The following is a 23,332-nucleotide window of genomic DNA, read 5'->3' on the forward strand; positions in this document are numbered from 1 at the left end:
TATGTCATGCTATCCTAAGTATTTACTTGTTAAGGGCATACAATGTATCAAAATATTTAGCCCCAATTAAAGATACAGATAAGTCCCAGAAAGAGTTGAGGCTGAAAATGAGAGATAAGGAAATAAAACTGTTCATTAAGATATGCTGTTTTATTTCATGATAGCAGGTAGTATTAAAATATCTACCTGTGTTTGACATATAAAATAAACCTTATATAAAACCACTTATTTATATACAATACAAATAGCTTCTGAAATTACAAATTTATTCCATTTTGCAATGTATCAACATGTTCAGAATGAGGTGGAACTAGTTTAGCAAGTTAATTCCAAAATAATAAGAATATCTCCATATGCAACATTGGGCAGCTCAAAAAGGAATGAAAAACATTGAGTTTTTGCAAGATTTAACCTACCATTCTAGCAAATGAATACAAACAGATCAGTAAATGAAAGGGAGGATTGTTGTAATAGAAAATGTATGTAAATATGCAGTGAATAAGACAACCACAATTGTGTGTGAAATCCAGATGTTAAAATGCCTGCCTGTGAGGTTCTGAATGTACCTGCTCTGTCTCTTGCAGACTTGGTGTTGTAGATAGAGTAGGTATTATGTTTGTTCAGATGAGTTTCCAAAAAGGCCACAGGGAAGGCACCAGCAAAAGCAGCCAAACATTCTCCTAAGGCTGAGCGCTGCCTGTGAATTCACAAATGCTCATTGTTATATATACACAGACATTTTTTTCTGATTGAATATACTCAGAGCTAGTTCAGTACCATCCTTACTATTATTACAAACCATAATCTTCACAAAGAGAGAATCTGCTACATGATTATAACTACTAACATAGTAACAGAAAAATACATTTAACAGATATCTGAGGATATCAACTTTCTGCCATTACACAAATAAAATGTTATATATAAAATGTCAAAGCTGGGCCTACTTATATTTGCCGAGAGCTATCAAGGAGCATACAAGGAAAACACAGCACTTGTATAATAACAATAATGATAGTAATCCTATAGCTACCGAATAAACTGATGGATCAAGAGGCCAAATGTTACCACCATTATATCTACATGATAACTGGAGGGCATTTCTCCTTTTTATGAGATAAGTAATAACCATCTCCTGGGCTTGCCCAAAAGCCAAAGTCTGATATAGACAGGATATTGTTATTACTGAATTATTCAGATATACTCTCAAGTTTTTATTATGCTAAAACTTTTGCTGTTTTCCCATTCCTGTAAATTACAATCACCCAGTCTGATTCCTTCTGATGTAAAAGAAAATATGTCAGTCTATGCTATCTGAGACATGTCTCCCCTCAACTTTGGAACCCAAGGCTAATCTTTGTGGCCTGTCACACAGAAAAAAAATGGTCACAGAAAAGAAATTACTCCCATCTCAAGGAGGCAAAGAAGTCCTGGTCCCACAGAATATCTTAGAACCAAACGACAGTTGACATAAAGACATGTAGGGAGTATGTTGTAGAAAAAATGATATTGTTTAAATTGGAAAAAAAATCTTTGTGGTTACCAATTTTCCTATATAGAGGGTACATTAGATCCCACAGTCAAGTCAATTTTATTGTAGTACGTGATTCTCAGAATGACTATCAGGTGTTGTACCATTCTGAAAAGCGTGTGGGCAGCTTTAAATAAAGATGGCTTAGTACCAGGAGATGAGCAAGCCATTTCTAATTTCTTTTGGACTAAAACATGCATAAGGAAGTAAGAATCAAACTGGAGAACTTGAGGAAATTCCTAGAAGTCACAGAAATTCTGCAGTTTGGTCAAAATCCTGCCTTCCTTTCTGACCCAGGAGAAACCTGGAGTTTCTGCTGTAACAGAATGCCATTGAATTCCCAATCCATAATACCCACAATAAACACAGGAACTTCAGCTTCTGACGCCATCATATCTCTCATAGCTATTTCTCCTCCTGATTTCCTCCCTGACCCACATAATGTCCATGTGAAAAGAACATGTTTCACATACATCTATAAGACAGCATGCTATCAGCTTTCTATATGCATTGATGCTTGTGGACTATAATAGATGAAAGAGAGCACTTCACTTTCACAATAGCTCTTGTAAGAGTCAATATATAATTTCATATAAGACCAACATGTAAAATATATGCCACTTGGAGAGCATTCACTGAAAATTGCATACATTTTTATTCCGCATTGGAGAGTAATTATTTTTAAATTTAATTCTATTCATGATTAGACGGGGTGACAAGTAGGGGTGAGGTCAAAGGCTGAGGTGGCCATGTTTGTTGTGAGCACAGCGTTATACATAGATAGCAGTTCTGAAGGCAGTAGCCATTTGGAGTACAGTGATTATGCATCTCTCTCTAGAGTTACACATCCTTCCACTCTTATTAGCTAATAATGGCTCTTTGATAGAGTACAGGGTTTTCCAGACTAAGGGCTACTGAGAAATAACATCAGTCACCATGCAAATCGGAGCCCTTTTACCAGAATGCAGTCATTTTTAAAGAAACAAGTTTACATAGTACAGAATCCCTGAATTTTGATAGCTGAAACAATGTAACTTGTATTGACTTGTTGTAACGTTACATTCTGACTCCCAAACTGGTTGCCAGGCGACCGGTTTTCAACCGGAACGCCCGGTCAAAAAGGGACCCTGGAGGCTCTGATCAGCACCACTGACCTGTCTGTTAAAATTCCAGTTGGCGGCGCAGTGGGACTAAGGCAGGCTCCCTGCCTGGCATGGCGCCGCGCGGCTCCCAGAAGTGGCCAACATGTCCCTGCGGCCCCTAGGCGCAGGGGCGATCAGGGAAGCTTTGTGCACTGCCACCACCCCGAGTGCTGGCTCCTCAGATCCCATTGGCCAGGAACTACGACCAATAGGAGCTGCAGGGGCGGCACCTGTGGGTGCGGGCAGCGTTCACTGTGCAGAGCTGCCTGGCTACCCCTGTTGACATTCCATCCGCTTCCGGGAGCCACAGGGAGCCTGCCTTAATCCCGCTGTGCTGCTGACCAGGAGCTGCCTGAGGTAAGCATTGCCTAGCTGGAGCCCCCCCTGCCCTAATTCAGAACCCCCCCATGCACCCTTACTCCCTCCCAGAGCCCGCATCCAATCCCCTACCCCAGCCCTGAGCCCCCTCCTGCATCCAAACTCCCTCCTGGAGCCTGTACCCTGCACTGCCTCCCACACCCCAACCCCCTGTCCCAGCACTGAGCCCCATCCTAGATCCCAAACCCCTCATCCCCGGCCCCACTCCAAAGCACCCCCCCCCCAAGCTGGAGCACACACGATCTCCCACACCCTTGCCCCAGTCCAGTGAAAGTGAGTGAGGGTGTGGGAGAGCAAGCAATGGAGGGAAGGGGGATATAGTGAGTGGGGACGGGGCCTTGGAGAAGGGATGGGGCATGGGTGGGATCTGAAAGAAGGGTGGGACGGGGCGAGGCGCAGGTGTTCGGTTTTGTGTGATTAGGAAGTTTGCAACCCTAACCATATACAAGGTTTGAGAATTAATGGAAAGGGGTAGAGAACTGACACCCTGGCAAGGAAGTGGTTGTTACACTCCTCAGTGCTATTCTGGGTCTGCTACTGCTTTGCTGTGACCTTGAGCAAGTCACTTGATCTCTCCTATTTGTCAGTTTCCCCCTCTGAAGACTGTAGATGATTAAACCTACTGGGGTGTTGCAGAGTGTTGTAAGATTTAATTAGTGTTTTGATGAAAGTGTGATATAAGTACAAAGGGTTATGAATAAAGTTCTCTCTCTGTCTTGCTTTATGGCCTGTTTGACTGATTCTGCAGAATCAATGATTATTTTCAACAGTGATTTTTTGAGAATGAGTCCATCCAGATTGGATTCAAGATTCAGTCTTGAATTTTATAGCTCAGATCCACCTCTACTTGAAGTACAAATTGAAAAAGTACATTTTTGATGCATTACGATTTTTTCATTTGATTTGTTAATAGAATCATGAATGACAAAATTCAGTAATTCTGAACGGATTTCTTACCCATTAGAATGAAATTGCAAAATGAATATATAACATTTTATTTACAAAATGTGAAAACATCAGGTTTTGAATATCAGTCATGAACAAAAATAAATGAGGGATAACCATAAAATACAGTACAGTTAATCAATCTACAAGCAACAATTATAAAACTAATTGTAATGAAAATTTGCAATTTCCCCTTCTGGAACTCATAAATTGTCTAAGTTCCCCATGAAATTAATACTGCTTGTATTATACAAAAAAGTCAAATCCTGCAGCCCCAATGCAAGCAAGAAATATCATATTTTAGACTAAGAACCTGTTCAGTTCTAATTGAAGACTATCTTTTTACACAGTTCTATGCAAATTTTTAATTTTTTTTATAATAAATCCAGTATAGTTATTATCACAACTCCCTTTTCTATTAAGGGGTACTTGATTTTTTCCCTCCCCTCCCCTCCAATTTCTCCCCATACTCCTTTTTGTGCTTTATTAAAACTTCCACCTTGGAAAACAACATTCTAATAAAGAATGCACATGATGTCTCCGTATACAACTAAATGTATATATGAAGATAACAATTATGTACATGATTTTTCATCTTACCGCTCCACATAGATACTTTTGCTGGTTCCTAGAGAGTACAAGCTGGCCAATATTCTGTAACAAGAGACCTGAACATCTTCCACTAAGGGAAAGGGGCAGAGAAGTAAGAGAAAAAGGTTTTACTGCATTCCATTTTAGTACTACATAGTGGGCTTAAAATATAGAGACAATCTAATTATATTTGACTTGACAACCTGCATACTAATGAGTACAAGCTACCAAACATCATCTTTAGAAATCACTGTGTAAATACAAAAAGTAGTCTGATGGCCAGATGCTGACGTAGCTTTATATGAAAAATTTCCACTTAATTCAATAGAAAGCATATACTAAGAACAATATCATATTTAATGTACCATTAGCGTGCTCTATTTTTCTGTGAAAAATGGCAAACCATCTTTGTTAGGATAACGCATAGTTATAGAAGCTGAGATTTGATTTATTAAATAATCTATGCAATATGGTATACTGAAGCTTTTCCAATTGCTAGAAGTGCTTTAAAGGCAGGGAATTCCCACAGCAACTATCTAAAGTGTTAAATGAGTAAAAGGAAATTATAATCAGGGAACTAACCAATTTAAGAATGCATTATGCTTTGTAAAAATATACAACAGTGGAAAAATACTCTTGCTAAACAGCTTTTTAATTTTGTAAATTATATTTAATGATATTACCTCATATTTAGACAAAGCTACAGGTAAATAGCATCTAAATGATGTATTCATTAGTCAGGCAGGGGAACCAAAACAAAATGATCACCTGATCCCCACAACAATTTTTCTCTTCATTTGCTTGTTTTAGGAATAACAATCATCACATTATGAATTCTAGTGTAAAGAACAACATTGTTTTTCCATGTGCAGCTGTAAAAAACTGAATTGATAAAATTGGGGAGAAAAAAATTGATAATATGCCTCCCTTCCTCCCAAAAGTGATTGCATTAGAACTTTTTCTCAGTGTTCTATATTCTTTTTTTCAATTCCCCTATGCTATTTTTTCAGCTAATAGCATTGAGAAATCGGGGTTATGTTTTTTGAAATTTCCCACGAATGAGAAATTCCCCCCAAAATTGCTTTGGAAACACTAACATATGGTATTTCTGAAACAAAATATACTCCAGGGACTGGCAAGAGCAGTGAAATGGACAAAGAAGCTAAATTTCAGTCAGCAGCTGCTGAGGGCCCCAGAGTCTGTGGCTCTGGCGCAGCCCTGCCCTGCAGAGAGCCCTGGGGCCAGGGACCACAGGGCTTCCAAACTCCTGGGTCAGCTGGCTCCAAAGACTGCCTGACTCTCACGGAAGCTGGCTCAGCAGGCTTTGGGTTGCTCTGGACGTTGGAAGAACATTCCAGGACCTCCTAGCTCTGCAGCAGGGAACCTAGAAGCCTGAGAGGCCCAGCTAGAGTCCAAGTTCTCAGGGCTTCCATGCTCTCTATGGCACAGCCAGTTTTGCCAGGCTCTCAGTTCCATGGCAGGGAGATTGGAAGCCCTGAGAGCCTCCAGCTCTGGGCTTTCAGGCTCCTAACTCTATGGCAGGGGGCCTGGAAACACTGGCATGGTGCTGCTGCCCCATAGCCAAAGACCCTGGAAACTAGGGCTCCCCAGCTGCCCACCAGGCAGAACTATGACTGTGATTCGACTACAGTTCACTCAACCCGATTCACATTCACGTTACATTTCAGGCTCAATGAACCAGCATTTTCTGACAAAACTCTGTTTCACTGGACATTTTCCAACCAGCTCTAGTTACAACTGCCTGCTAAAGGGCCTAGGGTTTTTTTTAGCTCAAGCTGTAGAGATTCATGCTTTTAGCTCTGGGGTCCCCAGTTCAAGATGGTGTACATCACACAGGTGGGAGCTCATCCAGGCATTGAGCAGATGTGGGCCTCCGATACTCAGGATGAGCATAGTCTGTCCAGAGGAAGTATGTAACCCGGTAGTCTCTGTGCTACATGTCCCCCACTGTGTCCAGTCTACAAACAATCTGAGATTGTTACCATCCCAGCTACAGAGACTGGCTTTTTAGCTCAAGCTACTTTCAGCTCTGCAAGTTTTCTGTTCAATACCTAGTGTCAGCCAAGGTGATGGTCATTACACTAGTGTAAATAACGTGATTAAGAAAATTTGTCTCATTCACCCAAACGGTTTTAATTCTGGTAGGGGGATGGGACCATAAATTCAGTAGTGATGTTTTTTCAATCCTTCACACTGCATGAAGCAGAGGCAGATATTTTTGATTGGCTGGCCTGACACTCTAGTTAACTCCTCCCCCCACTGAAGAGCCATTCCAGAGAGTCTCTTCTAAAGCCAATAACGGTCATATCTGAATAAAACACTTTTTCAAAATGTATTAACAACAATGGATAAAACTGCCCAGCGCTAAGAAGTAACTGTCCAACTGAGGGGAAAAAAATACACAACTGGGATGACACTGCAGCGAAAAGGCTATTATTCCTAAAACACAATGTGAAGAAAAGTAGCGCTCTTGTGTATTACGTAAAATAGGTAAGCACAGTTCAAATTAACCATCAATTCAAACTATTAGTGGGTTTATAATAACTGAATAACAATCATATAGAATAGGTGATTAAAATCATGTAAGTAATAAACTATCAGAGGCTAATGATGAAATTCTATTTGGATCAGAAAACAAAAAGGAGTAGAAGGTGTATACCTGATCTTCTATAGATGGCATATAGTCCCACAGCTTTTTAGTTTTGGATTATGTTTTTAGACATTGAAATTAAATGTCTTCAACCATAATTGATAAAGAAATAAAAATTATAATAAGCATCACCCTGTCAAATTTTAAATATCAACAACCATTTTCCACATAGCTATTTTATATTTTCTCAGACATAGGAAATGCAGATGACTGAGTTTCAGTCTCTTTTTCTAGATCCTCCCTGGGTGGACTCCTCTTTCAACAATTCTCCATTTCTGAGCTGGCCAGCTTCGAGGAAGAATTGCTGCCCACAATAGAGGGGGAGCTGGCTATTAGAATTCCTTTGGGGCTTCTAAAAGGTACAAGATTGAAACTCTGCTTTTTGGACTATAGGAGGCACTGCGAGAGAACAGCTTTAGTCCCACCGAAATTAGGTGATTTACAAAATTTAGGCTCTGCATCAACTGTGCTCCTGCACTCCACAGAAATGGAGTTCAGAAGTACCTCCCCACATCAGCCCCTTGCAGATTTCTTCAGCAGTTCCTCCTGCTCTGCCTCATGCACCCATTTGAACACCCCATCAACTGAAACAAGGTCATGTACGTTGCTAAAGTCAGGTGACCTAACCTTGCTTGAAAAGTTTGAATGAATGAGGTTGCATTACAACAGCTTTCATGAGAGAACTTCAAAGTTCTATAAAAAAATTAAGTTTGTGACACGCCTGTGTGATAAATATTATTATTACCATTTTACAGATGGATAAATTTATGCAGAGTGAGATTACGTGATTTATGCAAGATCACATAGCAAGTCTATGGCAAAGCCAGAAATATAATCCAGATTTCTAATCCTATCTTCTAACCACAAAACCACACTCCCTCCCATAGTTTTTACACAACTAGATAAAACCTGCAGACCTTATTCTAAGCTTAAGACAAATTCTCATTTAAATCAGTGAAAATTCTGGCAGAGTTTTGTCAGGGTTTGTCCCCATATATTAGAACCCAAACTGTAATAACCCTCAGTACAAAACAATAAAGATCATTAGCTGCATGGCATTTCTAAATAATACATACATATTAGATCTTCTCCAAATTGATGCTGTCCAATGTGTTCAAATAATGAAGAGAGCACTGGCAGGAGAGCCACTGTGGTGTAGTTAATGATTTGTGTCACCCCCTTTGGTTGATTTCTTGTGTGTGTAAACTGGCCTTGCTTAAGATTTTCCATTGTCATCTCCAGATCTTCTGCAGCATTATCCAAAAATGCTCTCAATGCCATTTTAACAGACTCCAGACCAGTCTTCATCACAGTCCTGTGCATTCCATATAAAAGAATTAAAGATCATATTCTGTTAGAGAAACCATGAAACAGTCTACTCTTGGATGATATAAAAAAGATACACAAGATCTTGGGAAAACCTTCCGATTGGGTAAAATCCTCTTTCCCTAAAGAAAAAACCTTCCAATTGAAAAGTAGTGTCAGAGTGTCACTCTGCAGACAGGAAGGGATTTCAATTAATTTTACATTGACAAGGCTTCTTAAGGAAAGGCTTAAATTCTTCATAAATACAAGGAATGAAGAAGCCCGCTAAATCATCAAAACAAGAAGCTTATGGTTGTTTAAACTGCAACCCAAAATGCCTACTCAACCATCATAGCCAGATTTTGCTTCAGCAATTTTAAAAATCAGAGTGGGTTTTCTGAAAGCCACAGTTAAAATCTCTAGTAGAAACAGAGCAACATGAACATGTTGGTTATAGAACTACAATCACTTGTATCCAATTCTGTAATTCAGTGTCACTGCCTTCAAACAGAAACACAAAGCTAGCTGAGTTGACTGTAGAGGTCCTCTATTCATAGCAAAGTAAAATTTCACAGAGTTTTCATTTTAATGTGTGAGAGAAATTAGTCCAGGTGAAAAATGCTTGACAGCCCAGGAGACTAAAGTAACCTATTTTATTCACATAATATGTACTGCATAGGTGGCAGCAATGCAAACTTCCATATATAGCAATACAAATGTGCCTCAATCCTGACCTAAAAGGACCTTTCCACGGGTATGCCTTCACTGCAGAGTTAACTTGGGGGACTGGCACCTGGGTTAACCTAGCCTAGGTATGGGCAGCCATACTGCAAAGCCATACTCAAGTCACTATATCCTCACTGCTACTGCACTCGCCCATGTGTCACCAGGACATCTGGGGGGCAGATTCCATGGTTCTTAGCACTTCTGTAAGTGAGTTTTTCTGTGATTCTTCTACCTAGTGAATTGTGGGAGAACTTGTCTGTGCTTCTGGACATGTCAGGGGAACTGTGGGAAGGTCATCCGAGGACTATCAGCACTTGAGTGGTTTAGTCTGCATTTTCCTTGCAAAATGGACACTTTACTGGCCTGAACGAATGCACCAGCCACACTTTAGCTTATAGACCCACCCGAGTCAGCTAGCCTGGGCTGAAAACACCACTAAACTCAGGTCAGAGTTTTTGTGTGTGAACAGGTGACAGATTAGAAGCAAATCTCAAATAACAGCCGGAGTTAGCTCAGCAGTGAAAACATACTCAAAGAGTGAAAGCACACCTCACTCGATGCCCATTCAATTCTTGGCTTCTCTGATCATGAGGTTGTAAGCAAAATAGTGAATTATTTCCAATAGCTATGACAGTTTTTGAGACACTTATCCACTCGAGACAAAACCCATAAATAGCCAGCAGTTTTTGGTCACTACTGAACTGGCCTGGAGTTGAAACAGTGAGCTAGAGATGAAAAGCTCTATATTGTATTACCAAACCCTCAGGTTATCAAGAATAATAATGAAGCAACATTCGGTATAGGAACTTTTTCAGCAGGACAACCCTTTTTTATTTTAGAAATTCTGTGGCCATGTATAGATAATCAGCCCCCAAATCCTACTATACATGTGCTATTCGGTTTTAAGTGATTTTTTTATACTTTAGAAAATGTATTCAGCATTACCTTGCATCCAAAGTCTGGCCAAGTATATGAAGACAGTTGACTATTGATGTTGCATCATTTCCTAAACATGAAGCAAAATGATTCACCAGTTAAAATGAGTTTGCATTAAAGCAATCCTATTTTTGTTAACATTTGTCATTTTCAAAGAAGCAATGACACAGCAGAGGCACAATTCAGCTTCTGCATGATTTTAACAGTCAAGTTAAAAACATGCAGTTTGTTGCATTAACTTTGTTTACACAGACAATAAAGCATCTCTCATCAAATAGCTGAGGCATTCAAAGCATCTCTCCCTCAAACATCTGATGTGAAATTAATTAGAACTGCAGTGTACTATTTGTATTTCATTTAAGTTGTTGAAATTTTCACTTTAATTGATTCCAGTTTATCTGAGCATTTATTTTCTCTCTCTCAGATAACAAAGGTTATCTGATACTCTCAGTCTGGTGCTGCCTCACTGATACAAGAAATAAGCATTCATATAAGATGACAAAGATGTTAGACCCTGAACAGCTGAAGTGATCTACTCGGGATCTTTGAAATCAGATATATTTTCCTGAAAAGCAACATAAATACTTCTCACAATTCTTGCAGTTCTCCACCTAACACTTTATAATAAGCTTTCTTATGATGAAGTATAAAGCACAAATTCATGCATTGGCATAAATGGATGTCATCCAATGAAATAAGGAGTCTCATTAGTTAACACCCAGGGCAGAATTTGGCCATACATACATGATCCATATATATTATTTCACTGTTTTACAGTTAATTCCCCCACCTGCTTACAAAGGTGGAATCCTCTCTCGCTTTCCTTTCTACACTTCTAAAATTAGTTGGTCTTCAGTAACCAACAGTCGCGTAGTACACCTCTACCCCGATATAACACTTTCCTTGGGAGCCAAAAAAATCTTACTGCGTTATAGGTGAAACCCTGTTATGTTGAACTTGCTTTGATCCGCCGGAATGCGCAGCCCCGCCTCCCTGGAGCACTGCTTTACCACGTTATATCCGAATTCGTGTTATATTGGGTCACGTTATATCAGGGTAGAGGTGTAGTATGTTTTAAACATTGATTTGGACATACAATGAAAAATTATTTTTTTCAGTGAAATAGAGATTTTCAAAAGGCAGACCATAGAGAAGTAGAGGCAATGGTGGCATTTGGGAGGGCTTCTTTACATTACTCATAATTAAGGATACAATTTACTCACGGAGGTCACAGCAATCATGGATTCCATGACTTTACTGGACCTCCGTGACTTCTAGGTTTTCAGGAACAGGAGGCGGGACTGTGCGCCCCTGCCCTGCAACTGGGGCTGGCTGGAACCAAGACCCTACAAGCTCCAGCCCTGCTGCTTCCTCCAGGGGACTGCAGCTGGGGCTGGGAGATGTAGCCAGGGCCAAGGGCCCAATACCTGCGACTTCCACTCAGGGCCGGCTCCAGGCACCAGCCCACCAAGCTTGTGCTTGGGGCGGCACCTGGAGGGGGGCGGCGCGGTGCTCTGGCTCCGGCCGCCGGGGAGAGCGGAGCCCCGGCTGGGCTCTCCGCCCTCCACCGGCACTCTGGCCGCCACTCCGCCCTCCTTCCGGCGCTCTGGCCACCAGGGAGAGCGGAGCCACGGCGGGCTCGCGCCCTCTCTCGGCACTCTGGCCGCCGGGGAGAGCGGAGCCGAGGCGGGCTCTCCGCCCTCCCTCCGGCACTTTGGCCGCCAGGGAGAGCGGAGCCCTGGCCAGCTCACTGCCCTCCCCCCGGTGCTCTGGCCGCCGGGGAGAGCGGAGCCGCGGCGGGCTCGCCGCCCTCTTCCCGGCGCTCTGGCCGCCAGCGGAGCCGTGGCAGGCTCGCCGCCCTCCCCCCGGCACTCTGGCCAGTCGGGGAGAGTGGCCTGCGGCCGGGCTCGGTGCCCTCCCCTGCTGCGCTGGGCGGGGGATGGCCGGAGGCTTTTTTGCCTGGGGCGGCAAAAAAGCCAGAGCCGGCCCTGCTTCCACTGGAGGTTGCAGCCAGGGACGTGTGCCATATCCCCGATGCGACCCGGGCTTGGCGGGGGACGTGCGTCCCAGCCCTGATGCATCGTGGGCTTGGCGGGGGCCAGGACCATGCGCCCCAGCCCCGCAGCTTCTGCAAGCTGCAGCTGGGACATGCGACCCAACCCCACGGTGTCCGAGGCTTGGCGGGGCTGCAGCTGGGCCATGCACCCTAGTCCCATGGCATTCCAGGCTTGGCGGGGCTGCAGCTGGAGCAGTGCACCCTAGCTCCGCAGCTTTCGCCAGGGGCTGCAGCTGGGAGCGCATGCTCCCTTTGCAGCTTCCCAGTGTCATGTGTCTCCCCCCGCTATGGCAAGGGCTTGGCAGGGGCTGCATTGGGAGTCGCTCACCCCTGTCCCACAGCTGGGCCAGCTCTGGAGCAGGGGCTGTGTGCCCTCCATGGCTGGGGCTCGGCCTGTCAGTCGTCCCCCCCGGCCCCCAATGGGGCTCCATTCCTCCCCCCTACCTAGCCCTGCCCCCAGTTATTAGTAGTAAAGTAACGGACAAGTCACGGGCTCCATGAATTTTTGTTTACTGCCTGTGACCTGTTTCAGAGTATGTTTACTAAAAATAACCATGAAAAAAATCTTAGCCTTACTCATAATCTCACAGTCTCTTAATTACATTCACAGGAAGAGTCATGTGCTTTGTCAGGGTCAGCTAGACTATATAGTGAGGGTCAGTAAGGTGGAGCCAGCAAATAGTCTAAACATGCTGAAAACTAGCCAATTTTTAGAACTACCCCCACAGGAGATGTGTGTGCGTGCTTTCTTTCTGATAGTAAAAATAGGATAAAACTTCACTGGGACATATAAGACTTATACTGAAGTAATATTAAAAGATTGAGAAACTAAACAAAGTTTAAAAATTCTAAGTTAAGGCCCTGATCCTGAAAAAAACTTATTAACAGGATTAATTTAGCTTCAGTGGGACCATTCACATGCACAAGTCTTTGCAGGAACTGAGACTTGGGAAGAAAAGCCAACCTTAATTCACTACTCTTCATTTAATTATTGTAATATAATCACAATCCATTTCGAAACCTCTGCCCCACATGTATTAAACATGTTTAGATGAGAACAGTAGTTGGAACACTGATGATCTATCTACACTAGCACTTCCACTGTTCCTACTACTGGTGGGGGCCGTATATTTCTGAGTAAGACATCTAGTGTAGATATAGTCCATGATAGCTATATTTTTGGAACAGAAAAGAGTGACTTTAAAAAAAGAAAAATAAAAAGAAAGAAAGCTTAGTAATTGTGGAGAGAACTAAAAATCACAAGATCCGTATCTTTTTGACATCTATACATTTTCCTATTCCTAATGGTAAGCAGAACATATTTTTGGAAGGTTGTGGTGTATGTGCTTCAGTTCCACTCCTATAACCGTCCTCATGCAAATTAGCACAGCAGCAACTGAAGGGTACAGCCTTCCTCCACAACTATGTTTTCCCAAATAGACCATAGCATCACCAATGTCTACTGATTTTTTAACTTCAAATAGTTGAGATATTTGGAAAAGCATCTGAAGTTCAGATCCTTATCTGAACCTCTTTGGTCTGGAAATGTGCCTGGAAATTTTGCAAGAATGAGGTCCATTATGAAATTTCCAGTACTTCCTTATTTTGTTTTGCCTGGAAAAATTGTGAGAAGAAACTTTCATGAGGTATTTTCAAAGCCCTGGTTCTGATTCTGGGTGTAGCCAAAGAAAATTGAATTGTTAATACTGTAAAGAGCAAACTAAACATTTTTGAACTTCACATAGATGTTTTGTTTGGACCTAATTTGGAGAAAAGTATTCAAAATACCTCAGTCCTTATTACACTCAAAGTTATAGTAAAACTATTGCCAGTCATTGGGAGACCATTACAAATTAGAGAATTTTGTGAATTAGCATGTATGCTCCTTTCCTCCTGGATTGTCTGCCCTAGATATGTCAGGAAAAATTATGCTCTTACTCATATAGGTGAATTTGGCCCAACATCTTCACGGCACTATTTGCTTCTCAAACATAGGAGCAGCGACAGTGAGAATTCTGGGCTTTGCACTTCTTTAGACTTAGAGCATTTAGTTGTTTCCACTGTGTTTTCAACACACAAAAGCACAAAAAAACAATTGGCGTGCCCTCACTTTTAATTTATGTATATATGCCACTAAATTAATAAAGACCAGACCAATCTTTTTTATTTCAAAATGTGTGGAAACTATTTTGTTTCTATGCTGAGACCAGACCACATACCAAGTTATAAATACCTGAAATTAGGAGTTTCTAATTAAGTGAATTCTACTGATGCCACAAAAAGTTCTTCAGCAGTAACACAGCTGTGGCAGGTCTGCCCAAACAGACCTGTAGCCAGAGCACAGTACTAGAGCCTAATGCAGAACACATTCTTCTAATCCGTAACATAGCCTTTCCATTATAAAACACTTTAAAACAACAGGGTACAAATCAAGGCTCAGAAACCACTATACCTTAAAGGAATTGTATACATAAGTAACTGCTAAAAGAACAATAAAAATTTCAAGTACAAAAACATTGTCATTAAAAGAGTTCAGGCTAAAAACATGCTAGAAGCTAGTGTGATCACTATGTATCTGAATGGTTGTTCAACCCTGGGCTACAATCACAACAGATCTCATAAGCAAAATAATTGGGTTTAATCAGCACTTGGATGGGAGACTTTGAGGAAAAAATCCTAGATACTTCAGGAACTGATGTTGGTGATTAAATTCAGTGTTAACACCCTGCACTCAAAATCCCCTGGATACTCATCTCCAGGATGCCTTAATGGAGGGACTTCTACTAGTTCCGAGGAAGTGGTGAACAATCAGGCAGAAACAGCATCCCCTCCCACTTTATATCACCACAGAGTGTTCCTCCTGAGTAATATCCTCTCTGTTCATGAAAGTGAATGGGATAAATCCGGTCAGCTAGCTGTATGGCTAACATTTGTTTCAGACTGTATGTCACTTTGTCATCAATAGTGAGAATAAAGAATTGGGCTGATAGACTGATACCTCTGAAAATAAAAAGATAGCATCTCATACCAGAGTTAAACAATATTGAAAAGTAAATTAAACTATTCATAGAAATGTTCTTTTTAAATGAGGAAAATATAATTTCAAAGGCTCATTCCACTGCAAATAATTTGTGAAAAATTCAACCCATTAATAATAATGAAAGTACATAAATGTACTCTCCTGAGTGCACAAATACAGCTCTCAAACTGTAAATTATCATTGTTAAACCTCAGTTACCCAATAATCAGCATATAATAATTCCATGCTGAAGAATAACCTTAACAAAAATATTAGTAATTGTGACACTGGCAGACCAGCCAATCTGTATATAACCCATAACAACTTAACTAGGCATTACAATTGTATCAGGATAATTCACTTGTATGTGAATTTCGACGAGACTACCAGACCAGCAATCGTTAACCCATTCATTTGCAGTAATAGAAACCAAGGGTAGATGCTATCCTGTTAGAAGTTTAACAATATAACCAAATTAGCTTGTAGATGCTTATTCTTTTCATGTCTTAATTGCCTTTACATTATGTATGCAACTGTGTTCAGTAGACCTTAAGATCAAAGATGTGAGACACTGCATGAAATTAACAATATTACATATATTGTCTTCATCTTATTTATCCATGATATAATCTCTGATCGGCATTCGCTTTACATTCATCAGTATAACTAGATTACCTGTGTATGCATAGTAAATAGAATGTTAACTTCAAGTGATGGGACAGTGTGTGCTCAACAAAGAAGAATTCTCAGTCACATGCTGTGCTCAAAGCACTTGAAAAACCTGCTTCAACTATAAAGAGAAACCTCCGGCCTGATCCTTTCATCTCTAGTCTGCTCAATTTTGAACAGGGAAAGTTTAATCCGTGGGACTGAGATTTTCCAAGTAGTTACATGGAATACTCTGGAAAAGGCATGGAAAGACTCTAGCAGACTCTAGATCTACGCTGCATTTGGATTCTAACCTTATAGGATAATTCCAAAGAGACTTTTGCAAGCCAGCAGATAGATCAGAATCACAACAGTGATGTTATATGAACACTGAAAATCACTTGTATGTATATGATTCCTTAACCTTTTAATAACGCCCTTCTTTTCTTTTATTAATAAATCTTTAGCTAGTTTACAAAGGATTGGCTGCCAGCGTGCTATTTGGGTAAGATTTTAAGTATATATTGACCTGAGGGTAAGTGTCTGATCCTTTGGGATTGGTAGAACTTTAAGTATGATTAATAGAGTTTTCAGTAACCTACCACTATATTAGACTAGACTGAAATGCCTAACGGGGACTGTGTTTGGCTTCTTGTTAACCAGTGTGGTACTGCAGAAGCTCTTTGGTGAATCTAATTATAGAATAAAACACCACTTTGGGGGACTGTCTGTCCTATTTCTTGCAGTCTGCCCTGAGTGTGGCATTCTCAGTGTGACAGGTTTCAGAGTAGCGGTCCATCCAGGCACCCAGTCACAGTAATCCAGTATGGTTAACACATTTCAGGGTCTTCTGTCTGGCAAACCATCATGCTTAGCTTCTGATTTTGTGTGGCCCTTTACACAGAATTAAGGCCACACAGCTTTTACAAATGTCTTTCCTTTTACTATACACAATATACTAATCTATCTTTGGGAGTAGTGTACAGATCCCATAACACTCATAAGAACGGCCATACTGGGTCAGACCAATGGGCCATCTAGCCCAGTATCTTGTCTTCAGACAATGGCTGGTGCCAGATGCTTCGGGGGGAGTGAACAGAACAGGGCAATTTATCGAGTGCTCCATTCCCTGCTGTCCAGTCCCAGCTTCTAGCAGTTGGAGGTTCAGGAACAGCACTACCGCACATGTAGTTAATGTCTAGCCAGTAGCAAGTCCCATACTGCGGCTACAATTAAACTTGTTTTGTTCATTCAAACACACATTCCAAAACACATAAGAAGCAAAGTAAATTCCTAGGACCTGACTGTATCCCCTAGATCTGCATGTGGAGGATTCACCCTCATGTGGAGCTCTTCCTCTTCCAGACAGGTCTTGTCTTCACTAGAAAAAAACGTGAGTTCTTAACTAAAGTTAGCTAACGTAAATTTTAGTGAAGAGAAGGCAGTTTGTCATTTTCTCATGAGTTATCAGTTCAAGGTGACACTCTAGACTCCTCCAGTCTTTAATTCAACCTGCTAACAGACATGAAAACTACAAAGTGCCACGTATAGTCATGAGGATTTTACTTTGTGGTAGTTATCATATGTTAGCTAACGCAGATTAAGAACCAACTGTTCTTCCTAATGAAGATGCACCCACAGTAGTTAGACTCAGCTGCTTCTGTGGCACCTATACCCTTCATCACATAGATCCAGCAAAGCCCCCTCCACAGAATCCAAGAATGGAGACTGGCTGGGCTGGGATGTACAATGCAAACTGTCCTCCGTCTAGCAACACAGACCTTATATGAAGTTCACAATCTCAGTTTTTGCAGTTTGCCCATTATCAATCCTAAAAAAATAATCCAAGAGATTAATCCATGAAAAACTATTCCTGAAAATATTTCCCCAAAATCTCAAATAATATAATACTGAGCTGGATAATCTGTCAAATCATGCTAACTGTCACTGACTTGGTAGGCACCAAAATAAACCAATAGAGGTTGTAACATTTTGTGGAAAAGCAGCCTACCATACATGAAGAGCAGTTGTGTGACATACTTTACACTTTACTGACATTATGCCACAAAAAGCTGAAACAATTTCCCACATTTCGGGCAAGTAATTTCATTTCTCTCATGGTCTTGTAAAATGATTAACAGATGAACTATATCCACTTTGCTTATCCCAGAAGTCTGAAAGTTCAAAACATGATGCCAAATTACTTTCCATATATTTTTTTTATCTTACTGATTACAAGAAGGGTTTATAAACTTTTGGAATATCACAGTGCTGCAGCAAACAGGTATTTTCCCTTCAGATAGAAAGGAATATATGGGAACTGGGTTAGAACTGTATTTTTTAAATCAAATTGGAATCATCCAGATAATTATCCAAATGGATAATGATGGATGCTGAAGTCCCCACTGCTCCTATTACAGAAGATATGGACATAGGGACATATTTTCAGCTAGCCTTCCATCAGCTTGACGTTAGAAAAGGCTGCAGAGAGTGAATGACTGTACCTTGGGTCTAGAATAGACAATTAAGTGATTTTCACCTGGCAGAAATTAAGGATGCACACCACCACTTTTATAATCAAGTGATGTCTGAAACATGATAGACATGCAGATCTAGAGTTAAGCACAAGTATGGAAGAATTCCATGGAATATCAGCTAAGCATTTCAGCCCACAACAGACTTTGCTTTAGTGACTTTCAGAGATAAAAAATGTGTAAATGCTAATCTGTTTTGACTTTAGCAGGCCAGTACTGAATAGGTATAAAGCAACAAATACTTTTATAATGATCTTGTTTGAATTCTGTTTCTTGTTAGGACAATGAGCCTGGGAATCAATCTCCTCTTAATCAGATTTACACACACTTCTTTTTTATTACTACAAAAGCTGTTTACTCCATCTAAAAACTTCTGTGTTCTAACAACCTAAAGGATCATTAGTAGCCCATGAAGACCATGCATTCAGCCATGCAGCCATGCAACATGCAACAAGGCAGTACATAACACAACGCAAAAATGGCAAAGAAAACCAAGTGATGGCCATGCTAGTATTTGTCAAGGGTCTCCTTACCAAACAGTGAAATCCTATGCCTGACAAGAACTCCAAGTTTGCAGAACAGGCTGAAGACAAAAGAAAAATAAAGAGAAGAAGGGGGGAAAAGAAAAAAAAAAGGAGAAGAAAGAAAAATAACAGCTGATATATGAGCAGGAAAAAGCAACATGATGTCACGCAGAAATTCTCTGAGCAGAATGTGGGACTGAGAGTACTAAAGAAAGAGATTTAAAGTGCATATCCTTAACAAACATGGTTAAATAAGCACATATTCTAATTAAAGAAACAAAAAACTGAAAGCAAAGCTAAGTAATATAAAAGCGTTCTATATGAAAAACCACAAGGAAATAATTCTTGAAGTGTTACAAAATAAAATGCAGTCAGTGGGCTATTCAGAATATCATTGAAAATTTGGGGGGAAATGTAAGGAAGTCAGATTAATTGAAATGTCTGATGGTAAAGGTTTAATTAGTCCAATTTGGATCTCATCATATTTAATATATTAGATAATTAAAAAGAAATCTTGTCCATTAAAACATTTAACTTAAATGATTTAAAATTGGAAATAAATAAACAATAGTTTAAGTGGCTAATTCAAACAAAGTATGGATATAACCAATGGTTTTGTTTAACGTGTTTAAATTCATTTTAGCACTGATGTAAGGTGCCCAATTGAGAGCAATGGATAATGAAGTTTTATGTTTATTCATAGACAAGGGAACAGCAGTGCAAGCTTCCCCAAACTGCCCCCCAACCATTGACTCAAGCTTCATCTCAATCTCCACGGAGAGAGTAGTTCACTCTTCATGGCCCAATTCAGTCCTTTGCATCGCATAGGAGAGCATCACTCAGGGTGTATATTGGTGTTTACTGTGGTGTCATTTTCTGCAGCAAGGACCTTAATCCATTGGAAACTGTATTAAGGATATCATCTCCTTTTACTTTGACCACCAGCATCCTGGGCCTAATTCCAACCAGTGATGTCAAAGGGAAAGACATTATATGTCCCATTATCAAGCCCCTGACCCTCTAGTCCACCATGAAAAGTTTTTCAAAAGTATGTTTTCATATATAATTCATTTTGATTTAAACAGTAACACATTAAATAGAGGTCAATCTATTTCTCCTGTCAGTATATGAGCACAACACTCATCAACATGAGTAGAAGCTGTGCTCACATAGTTGAGGGTGGAATTGAGCTCATGAAGCATGTGTAGCATGCCTAGTAGAACCCATCTGGCAACAAAGCCAAGGGCCCGATACTTGGGCTCATATCCAGAATCGATCCTACTAAATTGCAGTACTAAGAGGAGCTGCTTTGCTAAGTGGGTTGGTCTTAACAGAGAAGACATTAAATCAAAGCCCATTACGTCAGACTCTAGTCACTAATGAGGTGGAAGTTAATAATTCCATTGTACTTTATATAAAATGCTGGGGATAACCTCAATGTCTTGACCCACATGCACTCAAGTAATACATCAAGATTTAATGTCCAAGGCCACGTGTGTTTGCTGAGCACCAAGTGGTTGTTGGATTTGCCTGCACAATCACTACATTGCCATTATCAATTCAAAACTCGTCTACTTTACTGCCAAAAAGAAAATGTAGGTTTTGTTGGGTGTTTCAAAAGACAAACTGTCTTTCCATCCTGGGAAAAACCTACATGAAGCCAGGGTCTAAAGGAAACTGAAAACAATTAAGAAATAAAAAAACAGCTTTGGTGAATCTCATACCCCTTCCTAAGCTCAATATTGAAATTAAACCTTCCCTTCTTGAGTTTTACCCTGCCTTTCTCAAAGCCCCTGAAATCTTCGACAGCCAGTAGGATGGTTCATAGCAGAGGACTGTAAGATGGAGTTTCTATAGCCCTTGAACATTTAGCATCAAGAATTAATTTTGCACGCTAGTAATGGATGGTTGGTCAGGTGTGTTACGGTGTCTTTTAAATTCCTTAAAGAACTCCAGACAAAGCAATGTTAGAAACAAGATGTCAGACTAAATGGGCCATTAGTTTGCTCTAATATGCCAACTATTATGAGTTATGTCCAATAAGGCTACCAGAGAATAGCCCTCGTGTAAACATGGCAGCCCTCTGTATCTGTGTCACCTACTTGTGTTTGTGTGTGTTACAGCCTTCCCTCTGTGCTGTCCTGCAGAGATCATCAATCTGTGAAAGCCCTACCTAGTGAGCTTGGGCTCAAACTGTAGCAGCTCATGCTTGCAGCTCTGGAGAGCCCCAGTTCATTCTCTGGCATCAGCCAAGATGGTGGCTGGATATGCTGACTGATTCCTGCTGACGCATTGTGACTGGTGTGACTTTTTTAACTCCACCCTTAGTTTAGATCAGCAATCCCCAAACTTTTGAGGGTCACACCCACCCTTATCCCGTCCACACCCTGGGGTGGGAGGAGGCAGACAGAGGTAAGGGGGCTGCAGCCAGGTACGGCTCCACTCCCGGCCTCACCCCAGCCTTAGCCTCGGGCCAGGAACTGAGCCATGGCTAGCGGCTGAGGGCTGGTGAGGGGATGGGAGCAGAGCCACACTGAGTCTGGGGATGGGGCCAGGCACAGGGCCGGGAGCCAGGAACACACGTGTGTGTGTGTGGGGGGGGGGGGACCAGAGTAGAAGCTGGGAGCGGGGAGTTGCTAGGTGGCGCTCTCTCCCTGCCCCCTATGGGGGCTGGCTTGGACCTGCCACATCCCCCCGATATTCCTCCACGCCCCACAGTTTGGGGACCTCTGGTTTAGAGGTGGTGGAAGTAACAATTTAGCAGGAGTTTACATAAGACAAACAGGTATCTGGAGGTAAAGCCTAAGAAGAGACAAGTTTGGGGAGAAGGTTGGGCTGAGACTTATGTTGTGTTACTATTATTAAGAAAGTCCCTGAAAAGGTGTGAGTCTATATTATACACAGAACATCTTGACTCTTCTCAGAGCAGGGTGAGAATATGTTCTCACAATCTGCCAAGGTTAAATTTTGTTCTTGAACATATTTGTGAAATTTTGCATGAATAGCAATTTTTGCACAGTCTTAGTACTTGTCTGTACTGTATGTGAAAATAAATTTAGATTCCTGCCCACCTGAATAACATCCACTGCTTTTTAAAAGTAGTATTGGATTCAGAGTCTGAAACACACACATACTTTCATGTGTGTGAATTCTCCCTTCTAACATCAATGAATCATCTTACTACAAGAAAGAAAATGAAAAACGTTAGATCACTTGTGTTTCCATAAGGCTACTTTACCTCCCCTAAGCTAAAACCTGCCTACACATCAACTACTGTTCTTTCTTTATTTTTACCTTGTCACCATTTCTTTCTCCTTGTTAGAGGCATGTCCCCCGCTGCTGAGAGGCCTGCTTGCTGCAGATAGGAAATACAGCCGATGATTTTTGAAATACTGATCAATTAAAGGGAGCACAACCTGAAATACATCAGAGAAAAACAGACATGGTCAGCTCAGGGCTTCTTGAGCTCCAGTTCATAATAGTCATTTCACATCACAGTTTCATGGCAGCAGGGATTTCTTAACACATAACATGTTTTTTTCTCTTTAAATTCTGTTTCTCTTTAAATTTCCCTTCTTTTTAAACAAGTATTTAGGATGTCAACCAAAAACATGCACTAAAGTGAATTTCTACTTTACTCCAGGAACTTTGTCCCTGGAGTTTTAGGAGGGCTCTGAAGGGGGAAAGGTTATTTATTTATATTTATAATAAAATATATCTGTTATTACTCTGGATGTGATTGACAGAGCTTAAAAAAATTGAATCAAAACAGCAGCCAGCCTGACAGCAGCTCCCCGCAAAACTCCATAAAAACTAACTGTTCTCCCCAACAAACATCTTTTCCCATCATTCCCTCTTCTCCCCCCAAAACCTCCCATGCCACCAAATGGAGTTTAACCCATGAACAGAGCCTACTGTTCAGTGCCTATGGCTGATCCATCACCCAGGCATGGATTTAAAAAAAAAATTCCAAACCTTATTTCATTTGGGAATAATTTTGAAAGGAAAAAGCGACATGAGTTCCCCAGTGGATGAAATTGCAGATGGTGATATATTTTGTGACAGTACTTTATAGCACAAAGACTATAATTTACTGCTAGGGAATCAGGGTCAGAGAATATTGCAACACCTGTCTGCTTATTCATTAATGGATTGAAAAGGCACCTTGAATGTGCACACACCAGGCAAGCTTATGAGAGCCAAAGGTGTAAGCAGAATTTCCTAATGTATAAAAGATAAATCCTTTTTGGCACAACCAGACATCAAGATAATTTTAAAACAAGGAAAGAAAGAGGGAAGGTGACATTGGGAAATACCTAGCTGTGT

The 23,332-nt window shown here is 40.9% G+C and overlaps 1 protein-coding gene across 1 annotated transcript in view; it reads right to left on the reverse strand.

The window, feature by feature from the left end:
• RYR2 (ryanodine receptor 2) overlaps positions 1-23,332 on the reverse strand; it is a 687,809-nt gene that overhangs the window by 152,640 nt on the left and 511,837 nt on the right. The window contains exons 62-67 of the mRNA XM_054022704.1: positions 22,301-22,422; positions 19,016-19,065; positions 10,235-10,295; positions 8,335-8,573; positions 4,597-4,678; positions 567-697 (exon numbers count right to left, since the gene is read on the reverse strand). Of these exons, the coding sequence (XP_053878679.1) occupies positions 567-697; positions 4,597-4,678; positions 8,335-8,573; positions 10,235-10,295; positions 19,016-19,065; positions 22,301-22,422 (685 nt within the window). The remainder of the gene's footprint in view (positions 1-566; positions 698-4,596; positions 4,679-8,334; positions 8,574-10,234; positions 10,296-19,015; positions 19,066-22,300; positions 22,423-23,332) is intronic.

This window comes from Malaclemys terrapin, chromosome 3 (genome assembly GCF_027887155.1).
Source record: "Malaclemys terrapin pileata isolate rMalTer1 chromosome 3, rMalTer1.hap1, whole genome shotgun sequence".
Lineage (NCBI taxonomy): Eukaryota > Metazoa > Chordata > Testudines > Emydidae > Malaclemys > Malaclemys terrapin.